The sequence below is a fragment of the Myxocyprinus asiaticus genome, chromosome 6 (assembly GCF_019703515.2).
Source record: "Myxocyprinus asiaticus isolate MX2 ecotype Aquarium Trade chromosome 6, UBuf_Myxa_2, whole genome shotgun sequence".
Lineage (NCBI taxonomy): Eukaryota > Metazoa > Chordata > Actinopteri > Cypriniformes > Catostomidae > Myxocyprinus > Myxocyprinus asiaticus.
The window spans coordinates 19,635,666-19,651,365 of NC_059349.1; the positions used below are offsets into that span (position 1 = coordinate 19,635,666).

The 15,700-nt window shown below is 38.4% G+C and overlaps 1 protein-coding gene across 3 annotated transcripts in view; it reads right to left on the bottom strand.

Moving 5' to 3' along the window:
* Positions 1 to 9,403: 9,403 nt before the first annotated feature.
* LOC127442441 (CMP-N-acetylneuraminate-beta-1,4-galactoside alpha-2,3-sialyltransferase-like) overlaps positions 9,404 to 15,700 on the bottom strand; it is a 109,694-nt gene continuing 103,397 nt past the window's right edge. For all 3 annotated transcript variants that reach the window (XM_051700493.1, XM_051700492.1, XM_051700491.1), the window contains one exon: positions 9,404 to 11,987. In XM_051700493.1, coding sequence (XP_051556453.1) covers positions 11,898 to 11,987 — 90 coding nt within the window. In that variant the 3' untranslated portion in view covers positions 9,404 to 11,897. The remainder of the gene's footprint in view (positions 11,988 to 15,700) is intronic.

A 15,700-nucleotide genomic window follows, 5' to 3' on the forward strand; every position in this document is an offset into this window, starting at 1 on the left:
TTCCCCATTATTGTTCTGTCTTGCCCTGGAACCATTAGCAGCCGCGATAAGAAAGGAGGATGATTTTCCAGGGGTGACGGCGGGAGGCGTGGCGCATAAGCTTCTGCTTTACGCAGATTATATTTTATTATTTGTCTCTGACCCTACTAGATCTATGCCTTGCTTCCACAGAATTATTAATTCTTTTTCCAAGTTCTCAGGATACAAAGTCAATTGGTCTAAATCCAAAGCTTTGGCTCTTGACAGCATACTGTCCAGTAACGGCTTTTCAGCCGGGCGCCTTCCAATGGCCCAAACAGGGCATTAAGTATTTGGGGATTTTATTCCCAGCAAATTTGTCTGATTTAGTTAGTGTTAATTTTGACCCTTTAATAAAAAGGTTTTCAAGCGATGTGGGCAGGTGGGCTTCATTACATTTATCTATGATTGGGCGGTTAATGTTATTAAAATGAATTGTATTCCAAAATTTAACTACCTGCAACAATCTCTCCCTGTAATGTCCCCCTCTCTTATTTCAAGCAATTTGATAGCATAGCGAAGTCCTTCATTTGGATTGGTAAGCATCCCAGATTGCATTTCAATAAATTACATAGGCCAACTGACAAAGGTGGACTAGGCCTACCCAAGATTTTGTTTTATTACTATGCATTCAGTCTCAGACATTTGGCTGATTGGCCTCTTCCACCTGAGAGAGCCCCTCCCTGGTTTGGTATTGAACAGGAAGTTCTTGCCCCTATTTCGCCGTTACAAAGCATCTCTATCAAACTAATCGGAGAAGTTAAGTCACACCCCGTTATTTCGCATGTACATTCGGTATGGACAAAAGTGTCCAGAATGTTTAAATCGGACATTTATTTAAATGTTGCCTCGAGCATATGGCAGAACCCAAGACTATGTATCGGCAAGTCCCCTTTCTGCTGGTCAGAGTGGATTGGGAGGAGGGTTACTACACTCGGTGATCTATATGAGAGTGGAGTGCTGAGATCATTTGAAAATCTGGTTCAACATTTTGGGATCCCCAGATCTCAGTTTTATAGGTATTTACAACACACCCCCCTAAAGCGGCAGATGCTCTGGGAGAGGTGATTACTGCTTTTGGAAATGGTCATGAGGCATGGGGTTTAAATGTTGATTTTATATATGTTTTGCATTTTTTTTTAATTTTTTTTTTTTATTGTATGATTTAATAAAAATGTTAATTACAAAAGATGTCAAGTAAGGTCCCCAGATTTTTGTTGTGTTCCTGGTTTTGGAAAAATTGCATCTCTGCATAGCCTTCTGAAGGATTCCAATATTAGGAATGAGTGGCTTTAAAAATTTAAAACAAATATTTAAACAAAGTTCCTGAACGTGTCAATGTGGGACTAACCTTTGTTCGGCACATTTCTCAGTACTCTATTGAGAACCATAATTATTCAGGCTTTGCAAGGTTATATTGAAAGATGGAGCAGTGCCAACTATAACGACATGACAGAAATGCTGGTAAGTAACAAACCTAATACTACTGTTTCATCTGTGTCTGTTAGTCATTTTTATTGTAGCAAAATTTTGACTCCTCACCCAGTAAACATCCCGTTTTTACCATTACACGGGATGCATATTGAAGCAGCCACACTTATGAGGTGAATACCCGGGTCGACCGTTGATTACAGCTGGATACAGATTTATTAACCCTTCACATTGCAGCTTGTGTTAGTCTTTTCACTGTTCTCAGCTTTACAGTGCATTCAGAAAGTATTCCAACCCCTTCATTTGTTTCCACATTTTGTTATGTTGCAGCCTTATGCTAAAATGCTTTAAATTATTATTATTATTTTCACATCAATCTACACTCCACAACCCATAATGACAATGAAGTATAAAACAAGAGATAATAAAAATACTCTCGCCAGAGCGAGGCGGCCGAAGTTGTAGCAGGCATGTGGTGCAGTTTCATTTTCAGAGTTGTGCAAACTGCAAGCACGATGGGAAATGATTTGCTGACGACATAACTTAATGCTCATTGGCTTAAACAACCATTATGTTTTGTTCTCTTTTAAAATGTTTGATTTTTTTATCTCTAATATCATGTTTTTATGTGTATAAATTATATGTGAATATTCCCAACATTCTGACAGTGCAATCTCTGTATGGGATATGTGATTGGTATCATATTTCTGAAATATCTAAATCGTTAGTCTTTATTAAACTAAAAATGTATGGAAAGATATGTCTTATGGGGGGAATTAAATAACAGGTACATTGTGTGTTTTGTTCATCATATTTATTTGTATTTATAAGCAACAGAATTGAAAATGCATCCACTTTATTAACAACAAAGAACTTGAACGTGAATCACGCGATATCTGCCTTTGATCTCGTGGCGGCTGATCCACTACGAAAAGTGAGAACTGTGCGATTTGACAGCTCTTATTTCACTCCTCCCCAGACTGCACCAGACTGCTCTCGTCTACTTTCAAGGAGAGACATTTGGCATCTGAAATGAGCCTAACATGAGGGTCCACTGATGAAAATGGACTCAACCGTTTTATCCAAAACATCAAAAATAGGTGGTAAATGGGCAAAAAACCTGACTGATCCTCTATTTTTATGTTATCCTGTATTCAAAAATGTTGAATTTCAATTAAATATTGATACTAATTAATTTTAATGCTTTCAAAACTGATCGCTGTGTCCAAAATCGTTCACTCATTCACTATTTCCTATATAGTGAATGGCAGTGAGTACACTATATCTCAGCAGCGAGTGAGCGAAATAAGTGAGTGAGTTCAGACGCTGACCGAGCATTGGAGCTCTGGGGCTGTCGCAGAAACAACGTCACATATGAACTTTTAAAATAATTGGGACCGGTTGCATAAAGCACCTTAATTGTAATTTTCCCTTAAGAACGCCCTAAAGTTTCCCTTAAAATTAAAGGAGTTGCAGAAAATAATCATTAAGTGTTATTTAAGGGGTTTATAAGTAAAACATCATAATCCCTTTCGGTTTCCCTTAAAGTCACACTGAAGTGCCTTGACAAGCGAGGTTGGAGTTACTGTTTTAACATATTTCCTACTAAAACAGAAAGTGGGGTGGTAGCCACACACTGACAAACACCCCTTTCCATCATGCTGATCAAGCTAGAGCACTCTTACAGAGGAAACTTGAGAGGTAATCTCAATATCGGCCAGCTTTTCCAAATATTTGAAAACCGAACGATGATCTAACTGTGTCAACATTACTACATAACCTGTCCAAAAACGCACACAGTAAATCGCAGTCTTTGTTTACGATGAGGCGGGAGCCGCTGTGCACTACAGATGAATGAAAAACAAAGGAATAAATGATCATATATCCATGTTATGAATCACAATACACCAAGCATAATAATTAGAAAACATTTACTAAAACTGTACATCCCAGGAAACTTCTGGCTGCACAAAAAACAAAAAAAAAAAACTCCAGCCACTTGTCCTCGCATCTAGCTCTGGCGTTGGTGCGTCCTGTTCAGAAATGATCACCCAGACAACCATATTAATTATTTCCTTTGAATAGTTCTCACCCTCAACTGTGAGAGCTTCAGAGAGGTGAAATGTGATAATCGACAGTCAGAACTCATTTTTTAAGTAATTCTTATTGGAAATGTTTTTCGGAACGACCCTATTTCATGGATTTTGCTCCCTTCAAATTGCCCTGCGAAGGCTTGATCAGCACCAGTTAGAACACAGCCAGATGTTGTAAGGGTAGGGTGCGTTTTCATTCAAAAAAGCACTTGATTGGACAGAAAGTTTGATGAAAGTCTGAAGTGTAGAATGAGTCATAAAAATGTTTTATCCATATTGGTGGAAGAGAGAGACTGCAGATTTTAAATGCTTGTATCTTATGAAAACGATTTTTGTCAACGTTTAGCAGTACACTATCAAATAGATGACCTTAAAGGTAATAGATATAGATGAAAAGCAGCAAAACATTAATTTAATACGAGAAATCGCCAACAAGCTGGAGGGCGATCTAATAGGAACACACACACAGAAATGTGTCTAGTATTTTCTGCTCTATGCATCTTTATAAACTGTATAAATGGATGCATTAAAGTCATGTTGCTTTTGTTGCCACCAAAAGGTCATTTTTTTAATATATCGACTTAAAATTTGGATCAGATCTGGGTTAGACATGTGGCTTTGATTTTCTAATATTTTTACATTTCAGTTGATATTTTTAGTATATTGTATTTATATAAAAATATAAAAAGTTTGTGCAGTACATTTTCATAACAATAAACTTAAACTTCTATAACTTTTTGTATTTCGCTTTAAAAACGATTTTCACCTGCACAATAATCTGCCATATGTCATCTTTAAAAAGAGACCAGGCTTAGGTCCATACTCCATAGCATTCATGAGTTACAACAATTTAAGTTTACACTCAAATATAGGAAGAAAGGAATAATAACAATTAATGCGTTGCCATGGCAATACTGTTTAAGATATCAAGACTCCCTTCAGAATTGTAAATCTGCACTGTCTTGACATTATTAAAAAAAAAAATTGAAGCAATTCAAAGTCTGTTAAAAGTGTCACACTTCCTTCCGCCAGTTGGTGGTGCTACAACCATGACCCACAATAGCCACATCAATGTAATCAGCCCGCAAGGCTCAATTTTGATGTAAATCACACGATGCACGCAGAAGATATGAGACACTTCCTTTTTCCCATTTCTTGATGTTAATTTATCATGTCGCCATGGCAACACCGTTCGATATATCAAAAATCTGTTCACAATTTAGCATCATCAATGTCTTGGCATGATGTCGCCCACATTTGGTACCTGTAACATGAATCCCCTAGGAAGAGTATTTCAAATTCCAGAGCATGCATTTTTCAAACAATCCAAAATGTCCGACTTCCTGTTGGGCAGAGATTATGACTGTCAACGTAAAGTTGTCCTGCTTGATGAGATCTAAACACAGCAAAAAAATAAACGTCCCTTTTTCACACCTGCACAGGATCAGTACATCTGAATATCACACCTGCAGGACAGGTACAGGATGGCAACAACAACTGCCCAAGTTACACCAGGAACGCACAATCCCTCCATCAGTGCTCAGACTGTCCGCAAAAGGCTGAGAGAGGCTGGACTGAGGGCTTGTAGGCCTGTTGTAAGGCAGGTCCTTACCAGACAACACCGGAAACAATGTCACCTACGGGCACAAACCCACCTTCGCTGGACCAGACAGGACTGGCAAAAAGTGCTCTTCACTGACGAGTCACAGTTTTGTTTCACCAGGGGTGATGGTCGGACTCACGTTTATCGTCGAAGGAATGAGCTTTACACTGAGGCCTGTACTCTGGAGTGGGATCGATTTGGAGGTGGAGGGTCCGTCATGGTCTGGGGCGGTCAATACCAAGCATCATCGGAATAAGCTTGTTGTCATTGCAGGCAATCTCAATGCTCTGCGTTACAGGGAAGACATCCTCCTCCCTCATGTGGTACCCTTCCTGCAGGCTCATCCTGACATGACCCTCCAGCATGACAATGCCACCAGCCATACTGCTAGTTCTGTGTGTGATTTCCTGCAAGACAGGAATGTCAGTGTTCTGCCATGGCCAGCAAAGAGCCCGTATCTCAATCCCATTGAGCACGTCTGGGACCTGTTGGATCACAGGGTGAGGGCAAGGGCCATTCCCCCCAGAAATGTCCGGGAACTTGCAAGTGCCTTGGTGGAAGAGTGGGGTAACATCTCACAGCATGAACTGGCAAATCTGGTGCAGTCCATGAGGAGGAGATGCACTGCAATACTTAATGCAGCTGGTGGCCACACCAGATACTGACTATTACTTTTGATTTTGACACCCCCTTTGTTCAGGGACACATTATTCCATTTCTGTTAGTCACATGTCTGTGAAACTTGTTCAGTTTATGTCTTAGTTGTTGAATCTTTTTATGTTCATACAAATATTTACATGTTAAGTTTGCTGAAAATTAAGGCAGTTGAAAGTGAGAGGACGTTTATTTTTTTGCTGAGTTTATATGTGTACAAAGTTTGGTGACAGTAGCTCAAAAGGGATGTGCTACAGAGCCCCCCGAACATGCCCATCTTCTAGGTGGCGCTACAGTGCCCCTCCCCTGCACGCCCCCTCACCCTACAACTTTTCCCAGCCCTAATGGCCGATGACTCTGATGTGTGTGCAAACTTTCAAGAGTTTTGACGCATGTTAAGTACCCCAAAAGTACCGAAAACCTTGAAAAGAATAATAATAATAATCCTTAGAAGAACAATAGCACTTTCAGTGCTTGGGCCCTAAAAATAATAATCCTTAGAAGAACAATAGGGCCTCAGCACTTTCAGTGCTTGGGCCCTAAATATCACATTGACATAAGTATTCAGACCCTTAACTCAGTACTTTGTTGAAGCATCTTTTGCAGCAATTACAGCCTCAGATCTTTTTGGGTATGATGCAAAAAGCTTTGAACACCTGGATTTGAGGATTTTATGCCATTCTTCTCTGCAGATCCTCTCAAACTCTGTCAGGTTGGATGGGGACCGTCGGTGGAGAGCCATTTTCAGGTCTCTCCAGAGATGTTCGATTCGGTTCAAGTCCGGGCTCTGGCTGGGCCACTCAAGGACATTCACAGAGTTGTCCCTAAGTCAATCTTGCATTGTCTTGGCTGTGTGCTTAGAGTCATTGTCCTGTTGGAAGGTGAACATTTGGCCCAGTTTGAGGTCCTGAGCACTCTGGACCAGGTTTTCATTAATGATATCTCTGGATTTTGCTGTGTTCATCTTTCCCTCAATCCTGACCAGTCCCCCAGTCCCTGCCGCTGAAAAACACCCCCACAGCATGATGCTACCACCACCACCATACTTCACCGTTGGGATGGCATTGTGCAGGTGATGAGCAGTGCCTGGTTTACTCCAAACACGACGCTTGGAATTGAGGCCAAACAGTTCAATCTTTGTTTCATCAGACCAGAGAATTTTATTTCTCACAGTCTAAGAGTCCTTTAGGTGCTTTTTATGTGTCTTGCACTGAAGAGAGGCTTCCGTCTGGCCACTCTGCCATAAAGCCCAGATCAGTGGAGTGTTGCAGTGATGGTTGTCCTTCTGCAAGTTTCTCCCATCTCCACACATGATCTCTGGAGCTCAACCTGAGTGACTATCGGGTTCTTGGTCACCTCTCTTACAAAGGCCCTTCTCCCCCGATTGCTCAGCTTGGACTCCTGGTTGTTCCAAACTTCTTCCATTTAAGAATTATGGAGGCCACTGTGCTCTTGGGAACCTTCAATGCAGCTGATCTGTGCCTCGACACAATCCTGTCTCTGAGCTCTGCAGGCAATTCCTTTGACCTCATGGCTTGGTTTTTGCTCTGATATGCATTTTCAGCTGTGAGACCTTTTATAGACAGGTGTATGCCTTTCCAAATCATGTCCAATCAATTGAATTTGCCACAGGTGGGCTCCAATCAAAGTGTAGAAACATCTCAAAGATGATCCAGAGAAATGGGAAGCACCTGAGCTAAATTTCAAGTGTCAAAACAAAAGTTCTGAATACTTCTGTTAATGTGATATTTCAGTTTTTTCTTTTTAATACATTTGCAAAGTTATCAAAAATCAGTTTTTTGCTTCGTCATTATAGGGTATGGAGTGTAGATTGATTTGTAAAAAATAAATCTTTGTACTTAAAAGATGTTAGCCAATCATAACATAGTGGGCATGTATATTGAGCACAGACAACTGAGAGTTTCAGACAGAGGGCCAAAGACAAGGTGGAAAAAGGTCATTTAATACTATATTATGACTGTTTTTTTGTGCAAAAACGTTTACTAACAAGTGAACCTCAAGGAAAATAATGAAGTAAAAAATGCATTACATGACTCCTTTAAGGCTTTGGAACATAGCAGTATGAATATATTTAGATGCCCTGATTATAATTAATTTTGTAAAAAAAAAAAAATATATATATTTTTTGTCCATCACTTCTGTTCAACCCTGTTACACTGTGAATTTCCCTCCCTTTAAAAAGGGACATTATTTTTGAGGAAGTAACATCACCTATGTCTTTTTGAACACATGAATCAAACAGACATACTATACAGCTTTGGCCATTTTACATTGATCTTCAACCCACTGCATGTGCAGTGACAGAGTTGAGTGCTTGTTGTGCAAAACATGTTTTGAGAGAAATGTCATGGATAATTTTTTTTTTCAGTGAGTATTTATATGGGTGGGGGTCTGGGAGCAATTTTAATAAATAAGAGTTGGCTATTTAAAAACCCATAATGGTCAGCATCTATGATAGTTACTGCCCATGAAATGGGAAAATATGATTTCTTGAAAGACCATCAATAATGGTTTCAAATGAGTCAATAACAATGATATCATTGTACGTTTTTTTAAAATGCTAAAGAACTGTTTCCTGAGAATGGCACACAATACAGGATTCAAATAACTAAAACTAAGATTATCATATTTGTCCTTGCGTCTACCACAGCATCCTTAGAAGTTAAACTGAATCAATTTAAACCTCATATTTAACCATATGTCAAAAATGTGGGCTTTTTAATGGACAGTGATCTTAAGTTGGATAAGCAAATTAATGCTTTTGTCCGGTCGAGTTTTTTCCACCTTCGGGAGAAGCAAAAGTTAAGCCATTTTTGATTTTTAATGATAGTCAAAAGGTCATCCATGCTTTTATCTCCTCCCAATTGGACTATTGCAATTCTCTTCACATGGATATTAATCACACTTCTATGGCACGACTGCAATTAGTGCAGAATGCTGCCGCCAGGCTCCTGACCCGGACACGGAAGCATGATCACATCACTCATATTCACGCTTCTCTTCATTGGCTGCTGGTACGATACAGAATTAAGTTTAAAGCTCTTGTACTAGTCTATACGTCCATTAATAAATTGCTCCATCATATCTCTCAGACCTTCTCTCCCCTCATCACTCCTCAAGATCTCTCGGGTCATGTGATTGCATACTGTTAACGGTGCCTAGAACCCGAAGGAAACAAAGAGGCGATCGAGTCTTTGCAGTAGCTGGCCCTAACCTTTGGAAGAATCTACCTTTATATATTAGAACTGCTCCCACTTTAACTACTTTTAAGTCCAAGTTAAAAACCTATTTATTCTCTCTGGCATTTGAATAAATATAGAGAATGCTTAGTTGTCTTTTTATTCTGATATACATCATTGTTTATCTAAATTGTACTGTTATTATCTGCTGTTTTATTTTAATATTCTTAGTTTTATTTTATTTTCCATAGTATTATTTTATTATTTTTATTGTTGTAAAGCACCTTGGTCAACCTATGTTGTGTGTATATGGTGCTATATAAATAAACCTGACATTGACAATGTACTGTCCGTGTTCTGTTCTCGAAAATAGTAAAGAAAGATAAAAGTTAGACACGCAGGAATTCAATTTAGGGCCAAAACTGCCCAGCATATTTATTTTATTACAACTTGAAGACAAATTATATATATATATATATATATATATATATATATATATATATATCACACACACACACACACACACACACACACACACACACACACACACAGTACTGTGCAAAAGTTTTAGGCACTTAAGATGTTTCACAAAAACATTTGTCTTAAGATGGTTATTTATATCTTCAGCTTTAGTGTGTCAATAGGAAAAATACATTTTAGACTCCCAAACATTACTTTTGCAAATAGAAAAGATTAGAATAGAAGAACAGTGTGCTCTGCAATAGATAGCATGGTCCCCACAGAGCCCCCCACTGAACATTGTGCCAGTCTGAGATTACATAAAGAGACAGAAGTATTTGAGACAGCCAAAATATATAGAAGAACTGTGGCGAATTCTCCAAGAAGCTTGGAACATCCTATCTGCCAACAACCAAGAAAAACTGTGTCCAGGTGTACCTAGGAGAATTGGTACCTAGGAGAATTAAAGGCAAAGGTGGTCACACCAAATATTGATTTAACTTTTTTGTTTACTGGACTTTGCATGATGTTAATTGATAAATGAAAACTATTTATGGCATTATTTTTGAAGACATCCTCACTATGCAACATTTTTCACAAGTGCCTAAAACTTTTGCACAGTACTGTGTGTATATATATATATATATATATATATATATATATATATATATATATATATATATATATATATATATACACTGTATATATAAAAGCAATAATACTTTATTTACTTTTAATTCAAATAAACATCATAATAATGCTGATTGGTGGTATACTGCAAAGTATAATTGCACAATGACTCTTTCAAAGGTACCATATATTTCTTTTTGCATTTTAATCAGCCAGGATGATGACTGCTCCATATGTTAAGCCGAGTACCTGGTGTAGTGAACATCTCTGTTATGAAGTGTAATATGTTAAACCCAAGATGGCTAATGCAATGGTATGTTTCCAGTACCCTACCTATTTCTGAGTCAGGGCAGTGTAACACCTTTTCTCTGAAAGCTCACATCTCATGAACTTATAAAGCACTGAAACAAGCACTCCTTAAAATTACCGGTACCTCGCAAAAATGTACAAAACAAACTCAACAGCTTTTGGAAATAATTGTGATCTTGCTAAAATAAAACTTTTTTTTTTTCTTAAAATAAAAAAAAAAAAAAAGGTCAAACATAGGTACAAATATTTCTGATTTGTGTAATTATCTCAAATTGCTGCCTCTAAAAGTACAGAGGCAGAATAAAGCATGGCAGTGTACCACAAAGTCAGGTGATTTTGAGGATTGTCTAAAAAAAGAACTCAGTCTCCCATCTATACTTATGTGAATTGTGTGTGGTAAAAGACGCTGGCTATCACCCCTGGAGTTCGCTAGTTCGAATCCCAGGGCGTTCTGAGTGACTCCAGCCAGGTCTCCTAAGCAAACAAATTGGCCCGGTTGCTAGGGAGGGTAGAGTCACATGGGGTAACCTCCTCGTGATCGCTATAATGTGGTTCGTTCTCAGTGGGGCACGTGGTGAGTTGAGCGTGGTTGCCGCGGTGGATGGCGTGAAGCCTCCATACACGCAATGTCTCCGTGGCAACGCACTCAACAAGCCATGTGATAAGATGCGCGGGTTGACGGTCTCAGACGTGGAGGCAACTGGGATTCGTCCTCCGCCACCCGGACTGAGGCGAATCACTACGCGACCACGAGGACTTAAAAAGCACATTGGGAATTGGGCATTCCAAATTGGGAGAAAAAAATAGTCAAAACAAAAACAAAACAAACTAATGTGAATTACGGTGCAAATATATAACACAAGCAATTTTGGAAGGGGGTGAAGAAACAAAGGCTTTCAACTGTATACCAAAATAAATAAGAGATTTTGCTCCTTTCCTACACAAAAGAAGCTGTAACACAATAACCTGACATTCAGGAGAGAAAGAGCCTCGTGTGCTCAGGACAAGGGCTGAATTAAAGACCTGCCTCTGCCACCCCCCCACCCCCCACACACACACACACACATGGGCAGGATATGCACTGAGTGACCTGGACGGAAAATCACTTATGAAGGCAGAACCCCGAGGGCCGTAGCAGTTGATTAAAATGCACTGTAAAAATCTCTGATATTTACACCGTTAATACATTCAGGCAGGAGAGGAGGGCCTTCTCCTCCTATAGAGGTACATTTGGCACAATCAGTTAATGTTGCAACTTGTTCCTCAAGCACTATTTTTGTCTTTGATATCTTTCATTCGTGAGGGAAATAGAACAAGGAATATGGATTGTCTCCTGAGACATTCTAGAACCTTTCAGTGTCCCGCTCAGAGGAAGCCTGACGGTTAGAAGGCACGTGTGCATCTTAACTGAGACGTCGCTCCCACCTCTGTTCCTCATGTTGGGTCTCCCAGGACTCTTCTTTATCTAGTCCTCTGGGAAAGGCACCCACCTTAGGAGGTTCAAATCCCATTTGTCAAGTCTGTGATGACGTTGGCCTTAACCAACTTGCGGAGAAACTCCTTCTCCTTTGAGATGTTGTGAGTCCATGACTGTGGGGGGAGACATAAATAGAAGACTGTAATTTCCAGCGGAATTGGGCCAATGTTGTGTGCATTTACAATTATGTTTACATTGCCAGCTAAGACCCTGCAATTCAGAATTTTTGGCTTTTGTTTATCACAATGTGATTGATGTGATGTATAACTGATGAACATAAACAACATGAAGTCACAGAGAACCAGTTAATTTCAGGATACATTTGGGGTACATTCAAAAGCTGCTTAGTCTCGTTCCATGCACGCAACATCTGATGGTTCTCCAAGATATGCCAGTCTTTCTTGAGGTACGGCAATATCCACCATGAGGTCCTAAGAGGTCATATTGGGCAAAGCTACATTCATTCTTACATCCACTATCTTTTATTACATCAATATTTATTAATAATTTCTATTTTTCTTCAATGTGATTTTAAGACACAGCCCAAGTGTCTCACTGAACTACACCAGAGAGGAACTACAGGTCTGGTAATTCTGAATGAAACCAGAGCTTTAGGTTCCTGTGAGAGGCCCTGGGTCCGAATGGGTGGTTCCCTGACAGAAGGTTCTGGGCCTGCTGGAGCGGGCCACTGGGCCAAGCCTCTCACCCGAATCTCTAGGCTGTCTGCTTCAGCCTGGTCAGCCTGTGTGACGGATCACATTCACAATCAGCCCAGCAGATCCAGGAGTAAGGTTTCAGTCTTCATAAGAAAGAAAAGGGCACAAGCCAGAATGAATGATGGGTTAAGAGTCTCCTCAAGCCTATCTGCCTTAAGGATAGAAGACCTGAAACAATCTCTTCCTTATGTTTCTATGCTTAGAGAAAATGTTATTCGCATGGAGAAGGAAAAATTAGGAGAAACTATGAGGCTAAATACCTATGAAACACATGTAAAATTAACTTTATTTTTTAGTTTTTTGGCCTTCACACTATAAATATAATAATGACAAGAGGACAGGAAATTATGGGGTAATTAGGGCAGGGGGGCTGGGTAAAATAAAAACAGATTCCCCATTAATCTATGATTTGAACGATCCCAATATCGATTCTTAAAAAAACGAGATCAATCTTTTGCAAAATTTTTGCAAACCAAAATTACATTCTTAATTACAAGTCTGGCTGCAGATTCCCAGTGAAATGTCCAATAGGGGGCACCAAAAGCGATTGAAATGATGACAAGGTTTTTAAGGTGAACATTAGATGGATGTTTTAATGAGTAAAACGTACTTCCCTAACCTAAAACTTTTACCTAAACATAAGTGTCTTAAATGATAAATGAGAGGTGAACAAAACAGACATACTAACTCTAAATCAAAACCTAACCCTAACAGATATTGTTTAAAATTAAAAACACATAGCGTCGCTTCTATGACACTTTCGCTTCACTTTCACTTTCGTTTAAAAGTCCAACACTCTATCAGGTGAGCTACAGCAGAAGCTAATCATGTTGGAATATGTGTGTAAATGTAGATGGGTCTGTAATACAAGCATTCAAATTTACTGTGTTTCAAATGATGCGTTATAGTAAAAGTGTTTTGATACAATAATATATCAGTGTGTGAGTAATAGTGCAAAACATTTTTTTTTTATAAAGTCATAAACAGCCGTTGTACTGGTGATTTGTGTGAAATTGAAGAAAACTTGGAGAGGTATTAGAAAGGTCTCTAAATTTTCAACAAGTCATTTTTCCTAAACAAGCTGGTGGAACAACCTATCACACTAATCTTGGCATTTACCACTGAAAGCTGTATAGTTAATCTACTCTTGTAAATGCCATTGGAATGAATCCCTCACATCATAATCAGGCTGAAGACTGTGTACTCCTGTCAAAATCTACAAAGACAAATAGTCTATTCTGTTACAGTACGTGTGAACCACTCACTATACAAGCCCAACAGCTTAAATCCTGTTCATTTACGACAACATTACATAGCGCACAGGTCATAAACAGACAGAATACAGTCAGGAGGAAGGGACTGTGTTCTGCATAAATGGTACCTGACTGTGATTTGACAAGGATGGGTTCCAGAGCAGTCAGAAGCTAACTAAAAAACTAACTGGTCAAAATAATGTTAAAAAAAGGCCAATTGAATGAAAGATTAATGATACAATTTTACAGAGCCTGACTGATGTGGCACAGGCCCTTAATCACTATTTTATTGAATCAGTTGATAAAATAGCTCAAAGTTTCACAGCACAACCTTATTTACAAACAATTAATGCTAGTGAGACAGCTTTGGTATTAAGACCAGTAACTAAGTTAGAGGTTGAAAGAGTAGTCATGTCTCTTAAGTCCTCAAAGGCTTAGGATTTTTATGGTATGGACACATTTTTACTGAAACAAATTAGTTCTTCAATAGTTAATCCTCTAACACGCATCATTAATGTTTCATTAGATCAAGGGATATTCCCTAATTCTTGGAAGCCAGCAGTTGTGGCTCCTATATTTAAGGGAAGCGACCCTCGTTAAACTTGTAATTATAGGCCCATTAGTGTCCTACCTACAATATCAAAGGTTTTTGAAAAACTGGTGGCCAAACAAATTATTGATCATCTTAATAATAGTTCTTTCCAATTACATCCGATGCAATTTGGTTTTAGGGTAAATCATTCAACAGAAACTGCTACATGTTACTTTATAGAAAAGGTGAAGGCATTAATGGATAAAGGTGGTAGGGGCTGTATTTCTTGATTTACAGAAAGCTTTTGATACTGTAAACCATAATAACCTTTTGAATAAATTATTCAATTTTAATTTTTTGATAGATTTTGTAAATTTAATCAAATCTTACCTCTCTTCCTGTTCTCAATTAGTAAAAATTAATAATTTTAAATCTAATTCATTATGTCTATCAACTGGTGTTCCACAAGGGTCTATACTGGGCCCAATTCTCTTTAGCATGTATATTAATGATTTACCCATGGTGTGTCAACAATGTAATATTCTAACGTACGCTGACGATACAGTAAATTTCACACATGGTAAAAATGCAGAAGAGGTTGCAAATAAGTTGACAGATGTTATGGCAGAAGTTACATCAGTGTTATCTGAAATTAAATGTGTCAAAAACAGTCTGTATGTTCTTTTCTAAAGGACATAGTGTTGATATAAAGAAGGAAATTTTTATTTCAGGAGAGAAATTACAAGTTGTTTCAGAACGTAAATACCTAGGGGTTCATCTGGACTCCTGTCTTGGTTTTAAATCCCACATAAAAAAGGTTTGTAAAAAGGTCAAATTTAACTTGGTTAATTTTAGGTTTATTAGAAATGTTTTATCAAATGAGGCTGCAAAGATATATTTTCACTCCATGATTCTTTCTCATATCACATATTGTCTGACAAGCTGGTCTAATACATATTTCATAGTTCTAAAACCATTGGAATTATTATAAAAACAAGCATTTAAAATTTTAGATAAAAAACTATTTAGTTTTCACCATTGTCACATCTTAAATAAGTATAACTTGCTTAGCTGGGAAAACCTTATTAAGTTTAAAAATGTTTGTTTAGTTCATAAGATTATGTATGGTTTAGCTCCTCCTCATCTGGCTGATTTTATTCATTTTAAATCTATTGAAAACAGAGTAACTAGAGGTGCAGCTAGAGCGGACTGCATAATTCCACGTAGGAAAACTTCATTAGGTCAAGCTGTTTTTCCATTCAGAGCATCACATCAGTGGAATTCCATACCACAATCAATTAGAGAATGCACATTGTTTAACTCAT